The sequence below is a fragment of the Periplaneta americana genome, chromosome 12 (genome assembly GCF_040183065.1).
Source record: "Periplaneta americana isolate PAMFEO1 chromosome 12, P.americana_PAMFEO1_priV1, whole genome shotgun sequence".
Taxonomy (NCBI): Eukaryota; Metazoa; Arthropoda; class Insecta; order Blattodea; family Blattidae; genus Periplaneta; species Periplaneta americana.
In genome coordinates this window covers 164758729-164781624 of record NC_091128.1, presented here as the reverse complement: position 1 = coordinate 164781624, position 22896 = coordinate 164758729, and the positions used below count along the sequence as shown (strand labels likewise).

The window sequence follows — 22896 nt, the reverse complement described above, 5'->3', positions numbered from 1 at the left end:
GCTGCGCAACCCGAGTGCAGCAAAAGTTGCAACTGGAGGTTGCGAGTCTGTTCACACACAAGGCGCTACTTTTGCAGCCGCAGTCATGCTGCAGGTTTCCAACTCCGTCTTGACTTCTCAATATACATTTTGTGGTTATGTTCGCATTATTCAGAATTTGGCATTATTTTTAGTATAAAGCTTTTAAAAACGCCTATATAAAGAACGGATGGATTTCAAACTATCGATACGCAGCGAGGGGAGGGATATAGTGAGGGGGACCACGACTGTTGGGTCAGCCAGAGAATGCTGTTTTAGTTGAGAACATGGTGCTGGTATGACGTACAACGTGCTTTCATTGTAGAGATATTTTTGAAAAATGAAGAGTCTGTGATCGCCACTCAGGACTCATTTCGACATCGGACGTCACGCTATGATTCCAACTTGGAATACAATTTTGCGGTGGGTGGCTTCATTTCGTATCACAGGTTCAACATTAAAGAAAAAAATTACCTGAATGAACACGGAGCGCATGTACACCTGCAAATAACGTGGAGACAGACATTAGGTTTTCCAGCCACCTCAAAGATCAGCCCGCAAACATGCTATTGCACTGAGATTGTCCGAGGCTACGGTAAGATCTCGCGCCCTGCGACTTCTTTCTTTGGGACCATTTGAAGGCGTAAGTTTGTAAACATCGATCACATATAATGGGTGAACTGAAGACGGCGATTCGTGAAGAAATCGTGGCAATTGCACCAGCTATGACTGTGAAAGTGATGGCGAACTTCAGAAAAAGCCTCGATGCCTGTATTGAAAGCCAAGGACATCATATGGATTATGTTGTTTTCCATAAATAAACTGCATGTATTGGTGAATATGTTGATAACAATAAATTTTTGATTTGACGAATCCTTACAATTTTCTTGCCATGTGAAATCCATCCGTTCTTTCTGACGCACCCTGTACTTAAATGATAACCAACAGCATATTCACGTAATCAATGTTGGCAACCCTCCTGTTTGAAACTACGCTACAGAAAATTAAAAAAGTGAATTATATCGTCAGCAAATATGCTCAGACTGTTACAAATAATTTATTTTCATCACATCTAACATTAAAATACATCCAAACAATAAAAGTATCATTGGCACTTTTGGGTGGCAACACTGGTCGCAACCGCAGCAAAAGTTTCAACAAAACCAATATCAAAAATGCTGTGGCTGCAACCCTGAGAACCCTGTTCACACGTCGCTACTTTTAAGCTGCGCGCAGCATGAAAAAGTAGCGAGCAGCAGGTTCAGCAGCCGCTACTTTTCTGGTTGCACCGTTGTTCACACGTCGCAGTACGAGAGTTGCGCAGTCTTTTGTACTGCATTGTTGCAAAAGTAGCGACGTGTGACCGTACCTTTAGTTCCTCGTATTCTGCTTATACACCTTCAAGTGTTTAGAGCTATCTCCTCAATCATACCAACATAACTTTGGTGAAATTACAAAAGTTTCACGCTAGTGTACACTCACGCTATGTCTTACATATATGAATCTGTGAGAGGTTAGGTTAGGCTTTTCTTATGTCTTGCATAAACAAATCTGTGACAGGTTAGGTTAGATTAGGCTTTTGTTATGCCTTGCATATACGAATCTGTGGCAAATTAGGTTAGATTAGGTTAGGTTTTCACTATGCCTTGCATATACGAATCTGTGACAGGTTAGGTTAGATTCTTGTTTTAGCTCGCATATACGAATCTATAAAATTACGTTAGATTAGGCTCTTGTTATGCCTTGCATATACGAATCTGTGACAGGTTACGTTAAGTTAGGTTTTTGTGAATATACGAATCTGTAAGAGGTTAGGTTAAGTTAGGTTTTTGTGAATATACGAATCTGTAACAGGTTAGGTTATGTTAGGTTTTCGTGAATATACGAATCTGTGACAGGTTAGGTTAAGTTAGGTTTTTGTGAATATACGAATCTGTAACAGGTTAGGTTAAGTTAGGTTTTTGTGAATATACGAATCTGTAACAGGTTAGGTTAAGTTAGGTTTTTGTGAATATACGAATCTGTAACAGGTTAGGTTATGTTAGGTTTTCGTGAATATACGAATCTGTGACAGGTTAGGTTAAGATAGGTTTTTGTGAATATACGAATCTGTAACAGGTAAGGTTATGTTAGGTTTTCGTGAATATACGAATCTGTAACAGGTTAGGTTAAGTTAGATTTTTGTGAATATACGAATCTGTAACAGGTTAGGTTAAGTTAGGTTTTTGTGAATATACGAATCTGTAACAGGTTAGGTTAAGTTAGGTTTTTGTGAATATACGAATCTGTAACAGGTTAGGTTAAGTTAGGTTTTTGTGAATATACGAATCTGTAACAGGTTAGGTTATGTTAGGTTTTCGTGAATATACGAATCTGTGACAGGTTAGGTTAAGTTAGGTTTTTGTGAATATACGAATCTGTAACAGGTTAGGTTAAGTTAGGTTTTTGTGAATATACGAATCTGTAACAGGTTAGGTTAAGTTAGGTTTTTGTGAATATACGAATCTGTAACAGGTTAGGTTATGTTAGGTTTTCGTGAATATACGAATCTGTGACAGGTTAGGTTAAGATAGGTTTTTGTGAATATACGAATCTGTAACAGGTAAGGTTATGTTAGGTTTTTGTGAATATACGAATCTGTAACAGGTTAGGTTAAGTTAGATTTTTGTGAATATACGAATCTGTAACAGGTTAGGTTAAGTTAGGTTTTTGTGAATATACGAATCTGTAACAGGTTAGGTTAAGTTAGGTTTTTGTGAATATACGAATCTGTAACAGGTTAGGTTATGTTAGGTTTTCGTGAATATACGAATCTGTGACAGGTTATGTTAAGTTAGGTTTTTGTGAATATACGAATCTGTAACAGGTTAGGTTAAGTTAGGTTTTTGTGAATATTCGAATCTGTAACAGGTTAGGTTAAGTTAGGTTTTTGTGAATATACGAATCTGTAACAGGTTAGGTTATGTTAGGTTTTTGTGAATATACGAATCTCTGACAAGTTAGGTTAAGTTAGGCTTCTGTTATGCCTTCCATATTCGAATCTGTGACAAGTTAGGTTAGGTTAGGCTTTTGTTATGCCTTGCATATACACTGGACAAAGCCTGGTGAGTTTTTGTTTTGTGATGTAAGTACTGCTCTATAATAAGGTAGTGTAATGGCGGATTTTCACATCTGAATTGCCCTGGGTAGCGCAGTCGGTATAGTGATGACCTTCTGCGCCTGAGGTTGTGGGTTCGACCCTGGCCCAGGTCGATGGGATTTAAGTGTACTTGAATGTGACAGACTCATGTCAATAGATTTACTAGCATGTAAAAGAATTCTTGCAGGACAAAATTTCGGCACACAGGCGACGCTGTTATAACCTCGACAGTTGCGAGTGTCGTTAAATAAAACGTAACTTTAACTTCACATTCGAAATCACCAGAATTAATTCACTGCTAGTTTCACAAAAATTAAGTGAACTTGTTCAATTTTCATATACTAGAAATGACATGTTTAGTGGTATAACATAAAAAATAAGAAGTTGATAGTTGCATGTATCGGTCGCCATTGTCTGCTTCCAAATAAAAACCCATCACTTTTTTTTTTTTTACTAAAAGTTCTTATATTGTATGTGTACCGATTTACCATGAAAATCGTCTGTAGCTGCATTTAGATTGGCAACAGGCCATGATTGTTTCGCCAAACACCTGCATAGAATTGGATATATCAGTCCCCTAACTGCCCACTGTGGAACTCAAACCAAGAAATGGATTCGGAACACCTCAAAATCTGTGCTTCAGTGGCTGACCATGATAATATCTTTGAAAAATATTGTAGTGCAAGAGGTCAAATGACTTTATTGTCAAATGCCTGGCATTAGAAAACAACAACAACAACAACATATACGAATCTGTGAAGGTTAGGTTAGGTTAGTTTAGGCTTTAGTTATGTCTTGCATATACGAATCTGTGATAGGTTAGGTTAGGTTTTTGTTATGCCTTGCACATACGAAACTTAACAGGTTAGGTTAAGTTAGGCTTTTGTTATGCCTTGCATATACGAATCTATGACAAGTTAGGTTAAGTTAGGCTTTTGTTATCCCTTGCATATATGCTGGGCAAAAGGCTAGTGAGTTTTTGTTTTTCGATAGTACTCGTCTGTAATAAGGTAGTGTAATGGCAGATTTTCACATCCAAAATCACCAGAATTAACTCAGTGCTAGTTTCACCAAAATTAAGTGAACTTGTTCAATTTTCATACATTACAAAAGACATGTTTAGTGATATAACATAAAAAATTATAAGTTGATGTTTGCATGTATCAGTCGCCATTGTCTGCTTCCAAATAAAGACCCATTACTTTTTTTTACTAAAAGTTCTTATATTGTATGTGGGGTAAAGCAAGGAGATGCACTATCACCTTTACTTTTTAACTTTGTTCTAGAATATGCCATTAGGAAAGTCCAGGATAACAGAGAGGGCTTGGAATTGAACGGGTTACATCAGCTTCTTGTCTATGCAGATGACGTGAATATGTTAGGAGAAAATCCACAAACGATTAGGGAAAACGCGGAAATTTTACTGGAAGCAAGTAAAGAAATAGGTTTGGAAGTAAATCCTGAAAAGACAAAGTATATGATTATGTCTCGTGATGGAAATATTGTGCAAAATGGCAATATAAAAATTGGAAATTTATCTTTCGAAGAGGTGGAGAAGTTCAAATATCTTGGAGCAACAGTAACAAATATAAATGATATTCGGGAGGAAATTAAACACAAAATAAATATGGGAAATGCCTGTTATTATTCGCTTTAGAAGCTTTTATCATCCAGTCTGCTGTCAAAAAATCTGAAAGAATTTATAAAACAATTATATTACCGGTTGTTCTTTATGGTTGTGAAACTTGGACTCTCACGTTGAGAGAGTAACATAGGTTAAGGGTATTTGAGAATAAGGTTCTCAGGAAAATATTTGGGGCTAAGAGGGATGAAGTTATAGGAGAATGGAGAAAGGTACACAACACAGAACTGCACGCATTGTATTCTTCACCTGACATAATTAGGAACATTAAATCCAGACGTTTGAGATGGGCAGGGCATGTAGCACGTATGGGCGAATCCAGAAATGCATATAGAGTGTTAGTTGGGAGGCCGGAGGGAAAAAGACCTCTAGGGAGGCCGAGACGTAGATGGGAAGATAATATAAAAATGGATTTGAGAGAGGTGGGATATGATGATAGAGATTGGATTAATCTTGCTCAGATAGGGACCGATGGCGGGCTTATGTGAGGGCGGCAATGAACATCCGGGTTCCTTAAAAGCCAGTAAGTAAGTATTGTATGTGTAACATTCTTAGATGACTTTTATTTAAATTTTTTTTATAGAAAACATCAAGAATTCAATATAGGCGGAAAAGCATATTGCATTTTGTATACACCAACATGTACAATTTGTCACCCAGTTTCGGGAATGAAGCTACAGTTGTATTGATTTCAATGTTTTAGTTTTGTTTCTGTTTACAAATGGATAGTATGGATCTATGATAAGAGAAGTAATGAAGGGCATGCAATATATTTTCTCTTCATATGAAGCGACATTCTGAAATTAGTCCCAGCTAACACCAAAATTCATCCAGTATGATTCAATCGCTTAAATATTGCAGAACTTGCGATTATAAATCACACGAAACACAGACCAAAGAGAGGATTTAGCTCTCTTATCACATAGAGAGAGAGAAAAAAATCTTATATATATATATATATATATATATATATATATATATAAGAACTCACCTCCAGACTGGCTTGGAAAGCACTCGTCATGACGCTGTCGTGTGGGCCTGCACGACTCAGAACAGACAAGTGGATGTAGAAGATAGTCAAATAGATGGCGGCTGGGATTGCTGTGAGCACGAGCAACCGCGCCAGAAGCTGACACACGACAGCGCCATCTGTAAGGCGGCGATCACTCAGGAGCTTCCAAAAGTCGCGCCCCACCACAGAGGCGCCCAGGCAGCAGGAGAAGAACCCAACGTACTTCACACTGCAACACAACCAGCTTCAATATAATCTGCTTACTTACTTACTGGCTTTTAAGGAACCCGCAGGTTCATTGCCGCCCTCACATAAGCCCGCCATTGGTCCCTATCCTGAGCAAGATTAATCCAGTCTCTACCATCATATCCCACCTCCCTCAAATCCATTTTAATATTATCTTCCCATCTACGTCTCGGCCTTCCCAAAGGTCTTTTTCCCTCCGGCCTCCCAACTAACACTCTATATGCATTTCTGGATTCGCCCATACGTGCTACACGCCCTGCCCATCTCAAACGTCTGGATTTAATGTTCCTAATTATGTTAGGTGAAAAATACAATGTGTGCAGTTCTGTGTTGTGTAACTTTCTCCATTCTCCTGTAACTTCATCCCTTTTAGCCCCAAATATTTTCCTAAGTACCTTATTCTCAAACACCCTTAACCTATGTTCCTCTCTCAAAGTGAGAGTCCAAGTTTCACAACCATAAAGAACAACCGGTAATATAACTGTTTTATAAATTCTAACTTTCAGAGTTTTTGACAGCAGACTGGATGATAAAAGCTTTTCAACCGAATAATAACAGGAATTTCCCATATTTATTCTGTGTTTAATTTCCTCCCGAGCATCATTTATATTTATTACTGTTGCTCCAAGATATTTGAACTTCTCCACCTCTTCAAAAGATAAATTTCCAATTTTTATATTTCCATTTCGTACAATATTCTCGTCACGAGATATAATCATATACTTTGTCTTTTCGGGATTTACTTCCAAACCTATCTCTTTACTTGCTTCCAATAAAATTCTCGTGTTTTCCCTAATCGTTTGTGGATTTTCTCCTAACATATTCACGTCATCTGCATAGACAAGCAGCTGATGTAACCCGTTCAATTCCAAACCCTCTCTGTTATCCTGGACTTTTCTAATGACATATTCTAGAGCAAAGTTAAAAAGTAAAGGTGATAGTGCATCTCCTTGCTTTAGCCCATAGTGAATTGGAAACACATCTGACAGAAACTGCAATATAATCTGCTACAAGTATGAATTTAAAACAAACATTCACCAAAGTGTAAGAAGTCTAATAAAACAGATAATTTAAAAAAGAATGTGTAGCAGCATAAAAGTACCTGGCATGTTAAAGTTTGTCTTCTTCTTCTTCTGCCTGACAAGTAAGTGTTAGGCCACAAGGCCTGTTACGGTCTCACATAAAATTTTCACGCCATCTCTTAGCAGGACAACCCACAATCTTTGGCCATGTGGTACATAATCATAAATTGCCTTTGGGAGTCTACTATTACTCATTCTTTCCAAATGATGTTTCCAATTAGACTGATATTGAACAATGTAATCTAAAACTGGTTGAGTTTTCAGTTCCTTTAAAATTTCAGTTTCTTTTCAGAGCCCATTTAGTATAGCCCGCTGTTCTTCGCATGAATCGCATTTCACAAGCCGTTATTCTGCTTTTATCTGCTTTCCTCAGTGTCCATGCTTCGCTGCCATCGGTTGTGCCAATGTATTGTAGAGACGTATGCGGGTGTGTTTCTGAACCAAGGATGGTTTCATCACACTATTTATAATGCCCATAGCTCTTGTGCATTTATTAATTTTCTGTGATATGTCCAATTCTTCAAAAATGGAAAGATTGTAACCTAAATATGGGAAACTATTACATCTTTCTAATATTTTATTATCGAGACAAATTTTACTTTGTATTGGGTATTTCCCACAGAATCCCATAATTTTTGTTTTATCTGTTGAAATTTTCATATTGTATGCGGCTGCTACTTGCTGCAAATTATATATTGACTTTGGAGGTCGTCTTCTGAAAGTGCTAATAATACGAAATCGTCTGCAAAGAGAATTGAATGCAATTTAAGGTGTCTGTTAATTTGTATATATATCCATGGCGACTTTGCTTCCACTCTTTAATTACTTGGTTCATATAAATAATAAAGAGAATGGGTGATAATCCACATCCTTGTCTTACACCAGTATTGATGGGTGTCCAAGATGATAGCTTACCATCTTGTTTAATTGCTATTTTATTTTGGTTATATATGTTATGAATATTGTGCATAAACTGTTGTGGAACATTGTCATCTAAAGTTTGTGAAGTGAAATATAAGCATTATTCACAGAATTAAAAACTACAGTAATTTGTAATAGAAATTTTAAAATCACAATGTTTTATGAAGCAGGAACATGGATAAAGAATTGAAAACAAAACAGAGTAACAATGCGATCCTGTCAGAGTGCCAGAATTTATTCCAGTCTCTAAAATGACTGGTCCTAAAGCAATGTGTATTTGCCAGTTTGCCATCAGCCAAGGCACTGTTGTCATATAAAGGCACGAGATTCGATGTCTGTTCAGTATCTTTAAGTTTCCAGGCCAGTATATTAATTAAATTAAGATTAATACGAAACATTTCTCCTTCTTTTACAGTTCAGGCTCGTAGCCTCTCAAGGCATATGCACTGCAAATGGGAGTGGGCATATAAGCAACGGCCAGAGCATGATGGTTCCTATAGCAACCGACATCTTTACAAGATGGCTACTTCCAAGAGTCCCAGCATAGTAAGATATACCGGGTGTATTCGACTCGACCAGCTACGATGGAAATTCTAAAGAGAAGAATTAGAGAAAAGAGATCGCCGCTGTGTCCCAGGAAGAACTGCGGAATTCCATGAATCGTGTACTTTCCAGGGTAAAACAATGTCTCAATTGTAATGGAGGCCATTTTAAAGCTGTTGTTTTAAAAAAAATTAATTAATCTGTTTCTACACAATTCTCCCAGACTTTATGGTCATTTATATGTCTCTTTGTATAATGTTATGCTAATATTTTATTATTTACTAGCCATAACCGTGCGCTCTGTTGCACCTGTTAGAAATAAATATAAAGTAATTACATAATTAAAATAGAACGTTTGATCCAGGGAACAACTTTTACAACAGCGCAAGATAATCTGCTTCGCTCATTACCCAATTTTTTTTGCATTGCATTTATTGCATATATATTTTATGTATTTTAACACGATTCAATAGAGCATAGTTAAAATTTGAATTATAAAATAATGGATTGCTAAGCTAACGTACTATTACTGCATACTAAATCAATACACTCTCGTTGTTCGTTAATTCTCTAAGATTAAAATGAGTGTACATAAATATTATTTTAAGAAATACAGAAAACGAATATACAAAATAGCCTATCAAATTTTCTGTGCATAAGAAGCTATTTTAATCTTACCTGTCCTCGATTTACTCAGACGTTACTGTAATAACATTATAGCATTATGTCCATCTAGAGAAACTACACTTTCCAATGGTGAAATAATAATTAATTATACAAATCCGTTAATTTAGCTTCTGATATTACTTCATACAAACACAGAAACATTCTCTGTAGGCTATGTTTAATAGCTTTCGATTGTTGATGTCCAAGGCCCCTGTTTCGATTGTTGTTGTCCAAGGCCCCTTATAGACGAAGTCATTTGTTCTTAATTCATTGCACCGTCTTAGATGGCATTATTTTAATTATAAAACCCATTTATCTCATTAAATATCAGTCTTATCAAAATTTTGTAAAGAATAAAACTTATCAGAAATCATTTTTAAAGAAACTTTTGTTATATAACATTTTTCACAAAAATCAATAATAAGCGAGATATTTTGATTTATTTAATTCAGGCCCCCTTATAACCCTCCTTTTGAATAAAGTATTTTGAATGCCATATAGCCTAAAATCTAAGTTACAAGGAACTTAATTTATATTCCAATTTTCATGTAAATCAGTTCAGCCATTATCGCGTGAAAAGGTAACAAACATACAGACAGACATACAAACAAAAATGTCAAAAATGCGATTTTCGGTTCCAGGATGGTTAATTATATATGTTAGGACCAATTATTTTTGGAAAATCGAAAATTACCAGAAAAATTTCGGCTACAGATTTATTATTAGTATAAATTAAGATTTAAAATGTGTCAGTACTTTCGCCAGACTCATTATGAGTGTGGGCTTTCCCATTTAAAAAGCTTGGAGAGTTTCTCTCTCTCTATTGACATAAAAATTACCGTTATATGAGCCACTGGCGTAGCTCTGTTAGCTAAGGTGCTTCTTTGCCGATCCGGAGTTGTGTTTGGGCGCGGGTTCGATTCCCGCTTAGGCTGATTACGTGGTTGGGTTTTTTCCGAGGTTTTTTAGTAGGTTATTTTTCGACGTTTTTGGTTATTTAGCGTCTGAATGAGATGAAGGTGATAATGCCGGTGAAATGAGTCCGGGGTCCAACACCGAAAGTTACCCAGCATTTGCTCATATTGAGTTGAGGGAAAACCCTGGAAAAACCTCAACTTGCCCCGACCGGGAATCGAACCCAGGTCACCGGTTTCGAGGCCAGATGCGCTAACCGTTACTCCACAGGTGTAGACTTCCGAGGTTTTCCCCAACCGTAAGGCAAATGTCAGGTAATCTATGGCGAATCCTCGGCAACATCTCGCCAAATACCATCTCGCGATCATCAATCCCATCAACGCTAAATAACCTCGTAGTTGATATAACATCGTTAAATAACCAAGTAAAAAAAATGTTCACAAATCTTGCTTAGGTAAGACAGTATTATGAAGGCCATTCCATGGCACTACCTAAATAGATTAGATGAAACCTGAACCATGATCCATTTAGAAAGGAGAGCAATGAAAAAGATGGCTGATAAAGGAAAGTAATATAGACACGAAACATATTGTGACAGCGACGTGAGATTCGAACTCACGACCAGCGTCCCGCAAGAAAGCAGATCGCACAGGCTCCACGGAACATTGAGTGACGTCGCGCGGTGGAGAGAAGAGAGAGGGTGTATTACGTCAACGCGACGAGTTTGCGCGCGCATCTGGTGCTGGTAGAGAGGAGAGGGCTCTGGATTTCTCTGGAGTGCCATCTCTAGAGACGCGTGGAACTTTCGAGGCTACGTCGCTGTGGTTATAAATTACGGTCGCGAAGGAACGACAGCAGTTTTTCAGTTGATTAGTCAGCCAGTCAGTGAGAAAGCCAGAGCAAGCAAGCCAGCCAGCCGGAGTTCGACTCGAGTGTGCGTCCGCATCTGCGTCAGCATCCGAAGGCCTGAGTTCGAGTGCAGTGGACCGCAGTTGGAGGGACCTGAGTTCGAGTGCAGTGGACCGCAGTTGGAGGGACCCGAGTTCGAGTACAGTGAACTGTCTCTGAAGGTCTGTGGTTCGAGATACCGTGAACTCGAGTGACTGAGATAGAAGAACTGTGAACTGAGAACTGGTAGTTCTGATTTGTAAATAGTGCTTTGTAAATATTAGTTAAGATTAACAGTTCATTGTTGTGCGTAATAGTCCAAGTAAATTGTCATTGTCGTCGGTGGAGTGCTATAACGAATACTGTGTTAAGTGAAAATCCAATTGTTGACGAGAGCGTTTAAGGCGAATTGTAGAAAGGAATTATTGTTGTGACGAATAAATTACATTGTTGTTACTAATAAAACTCACAATATTAAAGTCTCCTCAATCCAGTCACCATCTCTAACTAGGCCAACAATAAAAAATAACTCACCAGAGTGCACAGGTAAGGGATGCAGCACCTAAACTCAACCACAGCCACCATTGCAGGCAGTAAGGGTTGCTGTGGTAGCGTCGATATTTTAGAATACACAACAAGCCGAAGAGAGCAAATAACAGCAGCATGGACTCCATCAGGATGAATCTGGACTGCGCCAGCATGGCATTATCTGTGAATAAGGTAATTCGACATTACCAACCAGCAACACTTCTATTCCTTACCTTGCATGATAACTTTTACTCATAATTTTTCTCGCAATTATTACCCATGGCCATTTTCTTTGCTACTGACTGTTTTCAAATAAATTTTGAGGATAATGTTGAGGACTGATTTCCACTAAGCTGACTGTTTTTTTACTACTGGTTTAAAGTCACAAACCCAAGCCTCATCAACAGAGATAATGCATCTAAAGAACATAATATCACTTTCTTGTTGCTAGCAATTGGGTACCGAAATACCTTTTATTTTCGTTTGTAGATTTGATTTCTAGTTTTACTTTTATTTTCAGGTTCTTTATTTCTTCTCATCCTTTATTATCTGTAACTACAGCATATTTTTGTCAAATAGGGGGTATACATTACCTTCAGCAGCCACAACACAACAGAGAGTACCGTGACAAGGTTAGAGTGGGTTAGATGAAGGGATAGCTAAACGACAACCTTGACACAGTCCTCGACATCCTGTCATTCCCTCGTCTAACCCACTCTAGCCTTCTTGTCACAGTCCTTAGTGTCCTATCACTTAGCTATCCCCTCATCTATCTCACTCTGACCTTATCATAGTCCTTGCTGTTGTGTTGTGGCCACTAAAGGTGAAGTTTACCAATATGGCTAAATAGCTTGGAGATTCTATAATAATAACTACATTACACAATTTTTGGACAACGCTCATGGTACAATGCACAGTCTGGTCAGACTATGTTTAATAAGTCAGCACAAACTGATTCAAAGAAACACACTTCTCAAAACAAAGAATAACTCCAGAACTATTTGATTTCAAACCATAATCACATGATCTTTTTATCTAACAGAACCTAATAAATAAACTACATAAGCGAAGCTATACTATGTGGATCATTCTGATGGCGAAGCTGATCTGTAGTTCCTCATACGAGGGGGATCCAGGAAATAACGACCGTTCGCGCATACCCACCGTGCAGCTAACTCCCCTTCCTTGTTTGAAGGTCAACTGGCTTCCTTAACATGTGTTCTCATAATGTTGTGAGTACTGGTTGCAACAAGTCGCCATTGTACATTTTGTGTTACTTCAAAATGAACGACGTGATTGATAATCCCGCCTACTGAGAGGTGAGGAGTGTGATTCGATTTTTGAATGCCCGACATTTGAAACCTGCAGAAATTTACCGGCAATTGAAAGAAGTGTATGGTGATACTGTAATGAATGAAAGAAATGTGAGAAAATGGTGCGAAATGTTCAACAATGGGCGAACAAATGTCCACGATGAAACTCGACCCGGACGCCCATCACTCATCACAGAAGATCTGAAGACTAAAGTGAACGACAGAATCTTGCAAGACAGGCGCACATCACTCGACGAATTGCATATTGCCTTTCCTGACATTTCTCGTTCTTTGCTTGGTGAAATTGTGTCGCAACATCTTGGCTACCACAAAATCTGTGCACAATGGGTTCCACGGCAACTGAGTGACCAACACAAAACTCAGAGAATGGCCTCAGCATTGACATTCTTGATGCGATATCACACAGATGGAGACGCCTTTCTTGATCAAATTGTGACTGGTGATGAGACCTGGGTGTCTCACAACACCCCAGAGACCAAGCGCCAATCACGTTAGTGGCATCATCCCTCATCACCCAAGAAACCGAGAAAATTCAGACTCTCTCAACACAAAAAGTTATGGCTACTGTCTTTTGGGATCACAAAGATGTTCTTTTGCTGGATTTCATGCTAAAAGGCACTACGATCAATGCAAATCGTTATTGTGAGACTTTACGAAAACTACGGCGAGCCATCCAAAACAAGAGGCAAGGAATGCTTTCGAGAGGAGTTGTGCTTCTTCACGACAATGCCCGCCCGCACACTGCTGCTTCAACTCGAGAATTGCTTGATGAATTCGGTTGGGAAATCTTTGATCATCCGCCCTATAGTCCAGACCTTGCTCCTAGCGATTTTCACCTTTTCACTAAGTTGAAAGACTTTCTGGTGGTACGCGTTTTGGAAGTGATGAAGAGTTGAAGAAGACAGTGAACACCTGGCTTAATGAATTGGCGGCAGAGGAGTATAACACGGGAATTCTAAAGCTAGTGAACAGATACGACAAATGTTTAAATGTAGGTGGTGATTATGTAGAGAAGTAAAGGAAGCTTCAGTTATGTAACAGACTTTGTTTTTTTCAAATAAATATATATTTTTTTAATTATTACAACAAAACGGTCGTTATTTCCTGGATCCCCCTCGTACATTAGAAACTTCCCATTTCACTATACAGTGAAAAACTTAAAATATATACCACGATCAGTTTATAACATTGTCAGTTACAAGTGCATTCTTAAGACAGACTCGTTATGTACCACATAGTAACAGGAATCCAGCGAGGGCAGCTGTCCACTGGGTAAGACCAAGTTCCAGCATGAGGTGATATGCCGTGGGGATGACCAAACTGCCACACAATGCTGGCACAAGCCTCAGGGCGAACAAGGGGACAGTGTCAGAGTAAGAGCTGCCAATGCGGTCGAATTTGAACTGTCCTGAAACAAACAACACTCAACTGCAATAAACCCAAAGGACGAGCAACCAATCTCGCATATCTTCTGTACATGTTCAGATAGATTGAAAATTTGCTACAGCGAGATCACAAGATGCACTACAACGTTGTCCTTATAACCAGGGATAAACAAATTGCAGGTGCCAGGTCGCATGGTGCCTAAAAGTTTTTATGTGGTGCCTGAGTTTTTTAAGTTCAAAACATATCTCTCAGTCTCTGGACACGGTCACGAATTACGATTGTTGTTTTGCGCGTTAAATTACACATACTGTTATTGCAAGTTATCTTGAACTTTCTGAGTGGGGACAGAGGGGCAAAGGGGAAGGAAGCGTGTAACGTGGGTGGAGCCAACTGAGTTGTTTGCGCATGCTCCGCATCATAATCTCTTGTCAAGAAACATAGAGCTATTTCCTTCACTGCGTACCGGTAGTGTTACCATGGAGCAGCAACCACAGGGTAGTAATTATGGTGAAATCACACCACCGCGGAGAAAAAGTAACGCTGTTATCCACAGCGGAGAAAGAGAAATTATCGCAAATATAATTAAATGTTGAGAGGAAGAAAAATTAAACAAATGTTTGCTGGAACCTCTTGCTAAGGAATATGAGAGAGCGGCTAAATGCTTTGGCAGAAGTATTAGTTCCGTGAAGAGAATTAAGAAGAATATTGCATTACAACCGAATGAACCTCACACTACTCTGGGAAAGAATAGGTATGTAATGTTTAGAAATTATTGCTATAATAGTTATGTACAACAGTGTCTGTATTGAGAGCGACATAATGAATTACTGTTGCAAGTTATTATTTTCTTATAGTTCTACTAAACATATTATTTCATTCCAGAATTAGACATGTGTAAAGTTGAAGTGGACGACTTTGATCAACATGTCATTAGGGATACAATCAAAGAATTCTATCTTGTTCAGAAAGTAGTACCTACGATTAAGAAGATAATTCCGAATGGATGATGCCATTGACGAAATAATCATTAATTTTGGACCAAGCAATGATGGCAGTAATGATAGGGATATGTATTGTTTACAATTGTTGTTGTTGTTGTTGTTGTTGTTGTTGTCTAGTGCCTTGCATTTGGCAATGAAGCCATTAGCAGTCGTGCTTTCCAATACTTTTGAACTGTAGTTTCTTCTGATCTTAATGCTTCACAGGTCTTCAAGTGATCTTCATTCATTTCTGCTGGATCGTTAGACTACACAGGACACATATGGGTGAAGCTGAGATACCTATTCTGTAGAGATGACTTGCTAGACAGTCATGATTTGTCAATAGTCTGAAGGCTGCAACTGCTGTTTTCCTTGGTCTCTGGGGGATTATATCTGGGTTGGAAAGTAGTGTAATCCATTTTTTGTCTTTAGCATTTGATTCTATTTCTTGTAGGTATGAATGAAAAAATTTTGTAGTGATCAAGCGTTTTATTGAGGAATATGAGAAATTAAATTTTAGGCTTTTGTTTTATTGTTGTGCCTTTCTTTGCAAGTGTGTCTGCGGTTTCATTCCCCATACCTCCACAGTGTGCTGGAATCCATTGGAGATGTACAGTTGTAAATTAATGTAAATTCAAATAATAAGCCTGTAAAATATTGTTATAAGAATATGTACATATCAGTTCTAGGTATAAGTTATGTAGGCCTATATAATGTATAGAAATAGCTGGAGTAACTCCTCCATTGCCGGTCCCCAGCCCAGATGGGAGAAGAGGAGTGTACACACGATTATATTTAAACTAGTGGCTTGTGCAGCAAATGCTGCAAACTAAGTTCATTAGACGTTCAAATAAACATTTTTCAGATTTATTTTCAATGAAGAATACCAGACATTCGGAAAGTTATTTGCTTCCATAACAATGAAAGATACTCTCTCTCGAGCCAATACTGAAGAGAACCACGCATATAAATATCTACACCACACCACCATTAAATATATGAAAAAGACCCAACCCCACTTGATTAGTAACTATAAAAATATTCGATTTTTAATAATATTATTATCTTACGTAAGTTTTACAGCTTTCAGTAACATATACTATATATACTATATAGCCGCCACTCAGTAAAATATAGAAATCAAAATCTAATTTAAGTTATTCTCTATATCTACTTATATAACCACAAAACGTTTCACTTTCATATCATCAATATAGCATCAATATGTATAATTAATGAAAAATAGTCACATCATGGCATTAACTACAATAATATTTCATTTGTAATAGTAATAATGTCAACAAACCACCTCAAGTTTTGTAGTTTTTAATATCCAATACACAGTTGTACCCAGAAAATTACACACCACAGAATCGAACCTGTAAATTATTTTAGTAAGTTAAGTTTTTAATAACCAATTTAATTTGTGTTCTAAATATGCCAGCATTCTTGCAGATCATGGCCTTCGTGTAATATTGTATACCGGTACTGTAGTGTGTGTTTTGTTTTATTCTGAAATGCAACACGGCCGACTTGATGCTCGGTTCGCTTCTCCTGAATGCAATTAGTATGTTCTTAAAACTGACGACAGATGGATTTTGGAAAATAGACATTTCACTGAAAACTACTAATTTTCCGAAAAACTTTGGGTTCCAAGCTTCAAAATGAGGGGCCATTTATTAAAATCCGTTCAGCCGTTTTCCCGTAATTTCCATTACCAGTTCAAATTATATATATAGATATTTACTCACTACAGGTTAATTAAAACCTGCTACGAAGCCATGTTCTCCTCTCAAAACCGGAGTGTCGTGAGATGATGATATCTGTAATGAACCAAGTTCTTTTACAGTAGAGAGCAGTGAAGTGAAAGAACCAACGTTTTCTGAAAAGGGTCACATTACCCGAGGGAGTGGCATCCTTGCCGTGCCGTTACGTTGATGAGTACATGCAGTACCGAGCTGTTCGAAAGACAGACTAAGGGGGTGTAAGGTTCAAGATAACATGCAATAACAGTATATGAGGTTATGAAAAATTTTAGGAGTTGCGCACAGCATAGCTAGGAGTTACTCAGCAACCCTTGAAACTCTCTGTGGTTACGGCCCTGCCACAGGCTGAGTAAAAGAAGGAAACACTGTGCCCTAAAAATAACAGCAAGCAGTACAGGAAGTATAATATTCAATTGCATTTCAGTATGCAATTCAGTCTGATGCAGTTAGCTATACTCACCATCAAATCCTGCCAGGTAGGCAACCGCAGCTATGAGCTGCTTGCCAAATGGAGGATGGGAATCAAAGAAAAAGGTCCTCTTCATGTACAGGCTCACATATTTTCCATAGTGAAGTTCATCAAAACTGTAACAGAAATATTATGTGCAAAATTTCACCCCCAATCATATTTCTTTATACTAAAGGCCCATTCCCAATGAAAATTAAACATAACCGTAACATAAACACAGAAGTTTGCGCCCAGGCTACCAAATGGGATCATTCACAATGATTCACATAAGCATTGACATAAACATTACCGCAAGACATTAACATGAAAGTTTGCAAACTCCAAACTTTCATGCTTATGTTTACGTGATTTGAACAGAACACAATCGCGGAGCGCTGAAGTATACGACAGAATATGAGAAAATGGCGTCGTTGTTATGTTTCCATGGTTACCAAGTATGTTTGCTGTTATGTTTATGTTCCCATCGTGAATGATGGTATGACTTCTTGATTTTAATGTAACGTTTATATTCTTAAGTCAACGCTTACGTTATGTTTAATTTTCATTGTGAATGAGCCTTAATACCGCGCATATTGACGTGTAGACATTTGTGCCTCTGCCTACCTTTCTGTTCTGAGGTTGGGGTATCATTAGATCAGATTCTGTTAGTCCTGTATGATAGGATGACATATGAGTATGGAAGTAGGCAGGATGGATAAAGAAGGTGATAATGACGGCAAAATCAGCACAGGTTCCGGCTGTATTTAGAAGTGGAATTTGTAGTGGATTAAAAGGATAAATTCCTATAGGTGGCCATAAGGATCCAATATCAATAGTCCCAGCATTTGCTATTAATGGGTTGAGGTAAAACCTTGGAAAAAAATCCTAACCAGGCAACTTATCTCAAACAGGATTCGATCCTGGATCTGCTAGTTTTGCAGTAAGACAGATTGACCACTACTCCAATGCAGTGAACAAAATTTGTTGCACCATGTCTGCATTCCAATGCAAGATCTTTAATTGAGAAGATTTGCCTTTGTTTATCAATATCTTAGGTTATTTAGCTTCTGAATGAGATGAAGGTGATAATGCCGGTGAAATGAGTCCGGGGTCCAGCACCGACAGTTACCCAACATTTGCTCGTATTGGGTTGAGGGAAAATCCCAATCTCAACCAGGTTAACTTGCCCAGATTCGAACCTGGGCCACCTGGTTTTGCAGCCAGACGCGCTAGCCGTTACTCCAAGGTGTGGACTTGCCTTTGTTGTAAGTCATAGTTTTCATAAGGTTTGTTATGCGTAACATTCAAACAGCTCTATGTCCACATCCACTGACAATTTGACACATGTTTATAAGAAGTTTTTCACTCAGAATAATCCATACTACCATCCTCTAAGATATTTACTGTTTCTCCTGAATTATCCTGTATACCTAAGGCAACTAAAAGAATTTACTATCCACCACTATAGAGTACCGGTTAGTATGTCTGACCGTGAAACGAGCAGGCCTGGGTTCAAATCCTGATAGGGACAAGTTACCTGGGTGAGGTTTTTGAATTTTCCCTCAACCCATTAAGAGCAAATGCTGGGTAACTTTCGGCAATGGATCCTGGTCTTATTTCGCCAGTATTATCACCTTCATCTTACTCAGACATACTAGATAACCATAGTTATTGATAAAGCGTCGTAATATAACACATCAAAAAAAAATTTAAAAAATGTACTCACTCCAAATATTTTTTTTGATAACACAATCTCAAGGGAAAAAATGGAACTCTCTGCATCATAATCCACAGTTGATTCCCGATTTACCACGAAAATCGTCTGTAACTGCATTTAGATTGGCAACAGGCCATGATTGTTTGGCCAAACACCTGCATAGAATTGGAATATATCAGTCCCCTAACTGTCCATTGTGCAACTCAAACCAAGAAATGGATTCGGAACACCTCAAAATCTGTGCTTCAGTGGCTGGCCATGATAATATCTTTGAAAAATATTGGAGTGTAAGAGGTCAAATGACTTTATTGTCAAACGCCTGGCATTAAAAAACAACAACAACACATTTTTTATCAACATATATATATATATATATATATATATATATATATATATATATATATATGTATATATCTTACTGAGGATTGGACCCTTTCACTGCAATAACATCAAGGTGATGTAACGAAATGGAACTGAAAATACAATAAATTACATTCAGAGATAAAGTCACCATGGTAATCGAGTGGCTAGAGCACTGGGCTCATAATCATGTGAACCCAGGTTCGATTCCCAGCGTACCCCAATTTAAATTAAGACTTGTGTTGGACAAGCCAGTGGTTTTCTCCAGGAGCTCCGGTTCCCCTGTGGCATCCCAACAAATCTCCACCAACATCTCATCTCATATTTGTAGCATAGATCAGCCTCCTATAGTGCACCTGGGCAATGACTCTGTCGGTAAATTGGTCTACATAACTGACTTCTGACTTCATATGGGTGAAAAAAATTCTGAAACACTGTATTTCCAACTGTGTAACAACTATCTGGGTGAACCATAAATAATGTCATTAATTTCAGAGGGTTATTCTTTGAAATATTTCAAACAAAAGAGGTTTAATACAATTGAAGACATAATATTTGATAGCTGTCCCAACCAGGGTTTAATAATCAGCCTCCTAATCAATTCTAAATGAATATTTATATTTAATTCAATTTTTTCTTTAATAGAAACCCTAGTTAGGTAGGCTATCATTGAGAAATTTATTGCAAATGCAACAAACAATTTAGGTTACAAGACAAATTACATTTTATAAAGAATATAAGTGATGATGAATTATGCAAATCGATGACTTCAGTGCAGTGGAGGATATCATGTCCAGGGTGCTGTCAGGAACTTTTAATTTTCGGAAGACTTCTAATGACTCCCATGGGATTGTGCCTCTAGCCCCAATCATAATTCCTATAACGTCCCATGTCTTGATATTATATTTGGTCCCCAAATCGCTGCAGCATGGCAGATAAAATACAAACCCTTGTCAAAATTACTATTTTTCAGGAGAACAATAAAAAATAAAAGAATAACACGTCAGCTATTTCCGTTCAACTTGTGTTTTATCCTTGTGTCTATTTCACTTGACATGGACCGTTTTTGGAGTCTATAAACATTTAAAATAGTAGCAAATGTGTCCTTAACTCAATTTCATTAAAAATAACTAGGGCTGTTTTTGTAATAATGTCTTCAATTTTACTCGTTGTCACTTCCTTTTCGAGATAAAAATTGTTTTATGAAACATTTCATAGCATGTTCTGGGAAAGCCATTGATTTAATTCCCAATATGCTCAGTCAATTTAAAAGAGCAATGTATTAAGATAATACATTTATTTCACAAGAAGGACTTAACTGGGACTGACATCTACGGCTGAGCGATAAGATCGAAAAAAAAAACTAAAAAAAAAAAAAAAAAAAGAGTATTTTTGTTTATCATGACAATGAAGCTTGAATGACAGTGTGGGGAAATGACCATAGTACTTACTACTCTTGTTGTAAACGAACAAATTTTTTTAGGTTAGGTTAAGTTGAATTAGTTTAACTTAGGTCAGAGATTTTGTTAATTTTTAGTAACTTTGAACATAAACGTTCTCTTAATGCGATTCAGTGTTTCAAATCACTTATTCTCTACATCATAACTACACATTAGATGATTTCATGAAAGACTAAGGCTGATATCGAAATATATTTTATTTATTGGACACTAATGATTCAACTTTTTAAATTTTATTTGAGGTTGGCACTCATGAAAAGTTTAGGCCTAAATGATCTTAAAAGAATGCATACTCTATTGTGGCTCAAAAAAAAGAAACATAATTTAGTCCTTATTACAATTCTCAGTCCCATAAGGGATTGAATATAGGTAGAACTGTCACTCACACAATGCTACGAGGTTCCTCTAATCTGTACATCCGTGTTGCAAGTCCAGCCAGAAATAACATTAGGGCCATTACATCCAATTCTATGTTAACGTGAAACCTGCGTGTTCTACCGCAGGTTGTATTTCTGCTGGATGTGTATGAGTCTTCACTGTTAACTTCAGGGACAGATTCTCCATCACCCTGTAAAATAATAATAACGTAGGTACTTAATGCAAACTGATCTAGATAGACAATAGCCTACCTAATGCTTACATACCCCAAGCTACACAGTAAAATTCAAAACATCTCTTAACCTTCGACAGTAATAACAGTACCGAACAGGAAGAATGTTAATGGGAATGTTTCAAGTCCTTGACAATCTGGTTACTCGCATTCCAGTCTCTTTGCACATATTAAATATGGATATTATAGTATGCCGTGTCAAATCCAAATATATTCTAATCGGGAAGCTATTATGTAATTTATCTTCTCACCTCGTCCCGTTGAATCGGAGGCGAATCATGTTCACGTGTATCTTGTATTTTGGACTTCAAACACTCCGCCCCCTTTCCAAGAGATCCGCCTATGTCTTCCATGCTCGATTTCTTTCCAAATATTGCAAAATTTGATTTTCCTTTCGCATATTTTCGTGACGACTTTTGTGTGTTCTGTGTTTTCTTATTACGCTTTTCTAATTCCATCATATATAGACACGAAAAACTAATTTTTATTTCCTATAAATGCCATCCACACTCAAGGGACAGGCGCCATGTCACTTCATACGTCAAATAGGTCATTGGCTTGAACTAACGGTATATCATCATTTAAATTCCTTTGCCCCGAGCTATTCCACGTCTTGTAAAAACCGGCAAATTCATAATAGATATATTTATTTAAAATAATTTAATAGTAGTTAATTTTATTGAGAAACATATGTGAAAGATATGCAACAATGTTCTATGAAGTCTGACTCTAGCGGTAAATCACGACTTCCCGCGAAAAATTTAAATCCTTATGTTGCCATAATATGATTTTTTTGCTATTTTTATAAATATACTAGCCGAAAGCACCCGGCATTGCTCGGGTTTTCCTTTTTGCTTGAATTTCTAATTAAACTGGTTGTTAGATTTTTCGTAAATCCCATAAACTCAACAATATACAACCAAAACAAATTGTCTTTACTAATTTCCTTGTTCATAAAGCTGTATCTTTACATAGCGTTACTTACATGAATTAACGAACTTCTTAGCCAAAAGCCTGCCAGGATTAATTCAATCTGAAACGACTGTAGACCAGGCACCAAAAAGAAAACATTTCATAATGTGCCATATGTTCAACTGTTTTTTTAAATTTTTGTGTGTGTGTGTGTGTGTATATATATATATATATATATATATATATATATATATATATATATATTGTATGACTTGAGGCTTTCCCGGCGTTTGATATAGAATAACTCTTCTCGGATTAGCTTC

The 22896-nt window shown here is 37.4% G+C and overlaps 1 protein-coding gene across 3 annotated transcripts in view; it reads right to left on the bottom strand.

Annotated features, from left to right (window-relative positions):
- Positions 1 to 22200, bottom strand: part of rt (Protein O-mannosyltransferase rt) — a 55647-nt gene extending 33447 nt beyond the window's left edge. The window contains exons 1-6 of one of the 3 annotated variants that reach the window (XM_069842493.1): positions 21913 to 22200; positions 21438 to 21619; positions 17527 to 17651; positions 14166 to 14342; positions 11607 to 11781; positions 5791 to 6040 (exon numbers count right to left, since the gene is read on the bottom strand). In XM_069842493.1, the coding sequence (XP_069698594.1) occupies positions 5791 to 6040; positions 11607 to 11781; positions 14166 to 14342; positions 17527 to 17651; positions 21438 to 21619; positions 21913 to 22122 (1119 nt within the window). In that variant the 5' untranslated portion in view covers positions 22123 to 22200. Of the gene's footprint in view, positions 1 to 5790; positions 6041 to 11606; positions 11782 to 14165; positions 14343 to 17526; positions 17652 to 21437; positions 21620 to 21732; positions 21883 to 21912 lie in introns of those variants that run through there. The other 2 variants (XM_069842495.1, XM_069842494.1) reach the window with 2 other exon arrangements.
- Between the last annotated feature and the right edge of the window lie 696 nt (positions 22201 to 22896).